At 39.3% G+C, this 6,482-nt stretch overlaps 1 protein-coding gene across 1 annotated transcript in view; it reads left to right on the top strand.

Annotated features, from left to right (window-relative positions):
• Positions 1–653: 653 nt before the first annotated feature.
• rorc (RAR-related orphan receptor C) overlaps positions 654–6,482 on the top strand; it is an 80,926-nt gene continuing 75,097 nt past the window's right edge. Inside the window, exons 1-2 of the mRNA XM_062992247.1 lie at positions 654–965; positions 5,344–5,536. Coding sequence (XP_062848317.1) covers positions 819–965; positions 5,344–5,536 — 340 coding nt within the window. The 5' untranslated portion in view covers positions 654–818. The remainder of the gene's footprint in view (positions 966–5,343; positions 5,537–6,482) is intronic.

Here is a 6,482-nt window from a genome sequence, read left to right as displayed (position 1 = left end):
GTATATAAGAATGGTTTGACATTAATACAATAAATTATACGAGACTTTAATGGATTTATTTATCTGATTAAATGCACAGTATATATTTTATGAATATTTCTACGTTTTTTTGTTAGTTTTATGACGGTCCCTAACTCGTTAGCTACAAGTGAGCTTGATCAGCCGTTTAATTGTAACGTCTCTTTAAATAAATAGACGTAATCTTACATTTAACATAAATGTACATTTATGTTTAACAAAAATGTAAAAGAAGGATGTCTTTGGTGTTATTTCTAACTCTGATTTATGTGTCAAATGAAAGTTCGTGTTCCAGAGGAAACTATCCCCTACATACTGCAAAGTATTTTATCGTTTATTTTGTAAAATGTCATTAAATTTACCATGAAATATTATGTTTAGGTTGTGTTATGTACGTTAGAATTTAAGAAAGGAATAAAAAACGTAAAATTCCCATTGAATTAAAAGTAAATAAACTAAATAGAGCACTATAGTGAAAATGGGACAGGTCCCTTACGCTGACAGGAAGTGGTACAGTGAACTCATGACAGTGTCGTTACCGGCAAAGTCACCGGTATCGTGTTTTCAATGACTTCTGTGTCCTAATGGTTAAAAAACGATATTTTGTTAGATTTACTGACTAAACACGTATGAAAAACTCAGCAGAATAACTTAAAACCCGTGTTACTGTAGCTGCATTAGCAGCAGGGCTATGTGTAGTGGTTAGCACAGTAGCTAACGCGCGCGCTGATGATACAGCCGGTTGAATAGTGGATGAGTGAATACATGAGCGTTATAACGCGTTATTACTGAGATTCATCATGATACAGCGCTGCTTACAGAGCACCAGGAGACTGAGCTCTCTTCAGTCTGTTATTACACATCATGTGGATGTTATGGATGGGTTTCTGTCTAACAGAGGGGCGCTGAACTGTCCCTCAGCACTGCGAGGATGGAGAGGATTTTCGGTAAGATCTACTGCACTAACACCGCGGTACCACCATCATACCACAGGACTATATTACCATCATACTACTATACTACCATCATACTGTACTACCATCATACCGTACTACCATCATACCACAGGACTGTATTACCATCATACTATACTACCATCATACCACAGGACTATATACATACCGTATATTACCATCATACTATACTACCATCATACCACAGTACTATATACATACCGTATATTACCATCATACTATACTACCATCATACCACAGGACTATATACATACCGTATATTACCATCATACTATACTACCATCATACCACAGGACTATATTACCATCATACTATACTACCATCATACCACAGGACTATATACATACCGTATATTACCATCATACTATACTACCATCATACCACAGGACTATATACATACCGTATATTACCATCATACTATACTACCATCATACCACAGGACTATATACATACCGTATATTACCATCATACTGTACTACCATCATACCACAGCACTATATACATACCGTATATTACCATCATACTGTACTACCATGATACCACAGTACTATATTACCATCATACTGTACTACCATCATACCACAGGACTATATACATACCGTATATTACCATCATACTATACTACCATCATACCACAGGACTATATACATACCGTATATTACCATCATACTATACTACCATCATACCACAGGACTATATACATACCATATATTACCATCATACTATATACATACCGTATATTACCATCATACTATACTACCATCATACCACAGGACTATATACATACCGTATATTAACATCATACTATACTACCATCATACCACAGGACTATATACATACCGTATATTACCATCATACTATACTACCATCATACCACAGGACTATATACATACCGTATACTACCATCATACTATACTACCATCATACCACAGGACTATATACATACCGTATATTACCATCATACTAAAGTACCATCATACCACAGGACTATATACATACCGTATATTACCATCATACTATACTACCATCATACCACAGTACTATATACATACCGTATATTACCATCATACTGTACTACCATGATACCACAGTACTATATACATACCGTATATTACCATCATACTATACTACCATCATACCACAGGACTATATACATACCGTATATTACCATCATACTATACTACCATCATACCACAGGACTATATACATACCGTATATTACCATCATACTATACTACCATCATACCACAGGACTATATACATACCGTATATTACCATCATACTGTACTACCATGATACCACAGTACTATATTACCATCATACTGTACTACCATCATACCACAGGACTATATACATACCGTATATTACCATCATACTATACTACCATCATACCACAGGACTATATACATACCGTATATTACCATCATACTATACTACCATCATACCACAGGACTATATACATACCATATATTACCATCATACTATACTACCATCATACCACAGGACTATATACATACCGTATATTACCATCATACTGTACTACCATGATACCACAGTACTATATTACCATCATACTATACTACCATCATACCACAGGACTATATACATACCGTATATTAACATCATACTATACTACCATCATACCACAGGACTATATACATACCGTATATTACCATCATACTATACTACCATCATACCACAGGACTATATACATACCGTATATTACCATCATACTATACTACCATCATACCACAGGACTATATACATACCGTATATTACCATCATACTATACTACCATCATACCACAGGACTATATACATACCGTATATTACCATCATACTGTACTACCATGATACCACAGTACTATATTATTATCATACTGTACTACCATCATACCACAGGACTATATTTATCATACTACTATATTACCATCATACTGTACTACCATCATACCACAGGACTATATATATCATACTACTATACTACCATCATTCTGTACTACCATCATACCACATTACTATCATACTACTATACTACCATCATACAACACTACTATATTACCATCATACTGTACTGTCATCATACCACACTACTATATTACCATCATACCACACTACTATATGAATTCAGCTTTTACATTACCATCATACTGTACTATCATCATACTACACTACTATATTACCATCATATTGTACTGTCATCATACCACACTACTATATTATCATCATACCACACTACTATATTAATTCAGCTTTTACATTACCATCATACTGTACTATCATCATACTACACTATATTACCATCATATTGTACTACCGTCATACAGTATTACCACTATATCTACTGTACTACCATTACATCTACTGTACTACCATCATACAGTACTACCATTATATCTACTGTAATAACATTACATCTACTTTACTACCATCATACAGTACTACCATAATATTTACTGTACTACCATCACATCTACTATACTACCATCATGCTGTACTACCATCACATTTACTGCACTATCATGATTTCTACTGCACTATCATCACATCTACCATTTTACCATAATACAGCACTACCACATCTACTATATTACCATCATATTGCACTACCATCACATCTACTGCACTACCACCAGAACTACTGCTCTACTATCATACTGTACTACCATTATACTTAATACCATCACACCTACTGCATTACCATCATTCTGTACTACCATCACATCTACTGCACTACCACCAGAACTACTGCTCTACTATCATACTGTACTACCATTATACTTAATACCATCACACCTACTGCATTACCATCATTCTGTACTACCATCACATCTACTGCACTACCACCAGAACTACTGCTCTACTATCATACTGTACTACCATTATACTTAATACCATCACATCTACTGCATTACCATCATTCTGTACTACCATCACATCTACTGCACTACCACCAGAACTACTGCTCTACTATCATACTGTACTACCATTATACTTAATACCATCACACCTACTGCATTACCATCATTCTGTACTACCATCACATCTACTGCATTACCATCAGTCTGTACTACCATCACATCTACTGCACGACCCCAAAGCTACTGCTCTACTATCATACTGTACTACCATTATACTTAATACCGTCACATCTACTGCATTACCATCATTCTGTACTACCATCACATCTACTGCACTACCACCAGAACTACTGCTCTACTATCATACTGTACTACCATTATACTTAATACCATCACACCTACTGCATTACCATCATTCTGTACTACCATCACATCTACTGCACTACCACCAGAACTACTGCTCTACTATCATACTGTACTACCATTATACTTAATACCATCACATCTACTGCATTACCATCATTCTGTACTACCATCACATCTACTGCACTACCACCAGAACTACTGCTCTACTATCATACTGTACTACCATTATACTTAATACCATCACACCTACTGCATTACCATCATTCTGTACTACCATCACATCTACTGCACTACCACCAGAACTACTGCTCTACTATCATACTGTACTACCATTATACTTAATACCATCACACCTACTGCATTACCATCATTCTGTACTACCATCACATCTACTGCATTACCATCAGTCTGTACTACCATCACATCTACTGCACGACCCCAAAGCTACTGCTCTACTATCATACTGTACTACCATTATACTTAATACCGTCACACCTACTGCATTACCATCATTCTGTACTACCATCACATCTACTGCACTACCACCAGAACTACTGCTCTACTATCATACTGTACTACCATTATACTTAATACCATCACATCTACTGCATTACCATCATTCTGTACTACCATCACATCTACTGCACTACCACCAGAACTACTGCTCTACTATCATACTGTACTACCATTATACTTAATACCATCACACCTACTGCATTACCATCATTCTGTACTACCATCACATCTACTGCATTACCATCAGTCTGTACTACCATCACATCTACTGCACGACCCCAAAGCTACTGCTCTACTATCATACTGTACTACCATTATACTTAATACGGTCACATCTACTGCATTACCATCATTCTGTACTACCATCACATCTACTGCATTACCATCATACTTTTCTTTCACATCTACTGTACTACCATCACATCATTCTCTACTATCATACTGTACTACCACTCTCATGCCCAGGATAAAGCGGTTCCACTTTACTTATATATATATATATACATTCTTTGTGTTGTAAATTGTTAAATACTTTTTAGTCATTTGTCCTGCTGCACTGGGGCCTTTGGGCATCAGAATGTCGACTGACTGTATTTTTTTAAACCACAAGGTGTCACTATGGCCCTTCAATGCCCAACCGCGAGACTTCAGCATGCCCAACGCGTCCTGGAGCAAAGAGATGATGGACGTCTACGATCGTTACAATGCTCTGTGTGAGGGACCGACCGAAAACGGCGAGAAACAGACAGCAGCACCCTGGTGCAGGCTTCCCAGTTACAACCGCACTCTCAAATATACTACAGGTTAGTACCATGTTTCTCACACATGTGCACTGTGAGGACCTGCCGGTCTCTCTGTCGGACCCACGTGCACTGTGAGGACCTGCCGGTCTCTCTGTCGGACCCACGTGCACTGTGAGGACCTGCCTCTCTGTCGGACCCATGTGCACTGTGAGGACCTGCCGGTCTCTCTGTCGGACCCACGTGCACTGTGAGGACCTGCCTCTCTGTCGGACCCATGTGTACTGTGAGGACCTGCCTCTCTGTCGGACCCATGTGTACTGTGAGGACCTGCCGGTCTCTCTGTCGGACCCATGTGCACTGTGAGGACCTGCCAGTCTCTCTGTCAGACCCACGTGCACTGTGAGGACCTGCTGGTCTCTCTGTCTGACCCATGTGCACTGTGAGGACCTGCCAGTCTCTCTGTCGGACTTATGTGCACTGTGAGGACCTGCCAGTCTCTCTGTCGGACTTATGTGCACTGTGAGGACCTGCCGGTCTCTCTGTCGGACCCACGTGCACTGTGAGAACCTGCCTGTCTCTCTGTCGGACCCATGTGCACTGTGAGGACCTGCCGGTCTCTCTGTCGGACCCATGTGCACTGTGAGGACCTGCCAGTCTCTCTGTCGGACCCACGTGCACTGTGAGGACCTGCCGGTCTCTCTGTCGGACCCACGTGCACTGTGAGGACCTGCCGGTCTCTCTGTCGGACCCACGTGCACTGTGAGGACCTGCCAATTTCTGCTTTGAGGAATGTGAGGAATTTATAGATCATAAAATTTCAGATTAAAGAAGTCACACCAAGAAATATATGTATTTATTAAAGTATTTATTTATTTAAATACCTAATTCGGGCGACACGGTGGCTCGGTGGGTAGCACTGTCGCCTCACAGCAAGATGGTCCTGGGTTCTATGCATAGGTGGGGTGGTCCGGGTCCTTTCTGTGGGTGGGTTTCCTCCAGGTACTCC

This window comes from Trichomycterus rosablanca, chromosome 3 (assembly GCF_030014385.1).
Source record: "Trichomycterus rosablanca isolate fTriRos1 chromosome 3, fTriRos1.hap1, whole genome shotgun sequence".
Classification (NCBI taxonomy): domain Eukaryota; kingdom Metazoa; phylum Chordata; class Actinopteri; order Siluriformes; family Trichomycteridae; genus Trichomycterus; species Trichomycterus rosablanca.
This window is presented reverse-complemented; position numbering and strand designations above follow the sequence as displayed.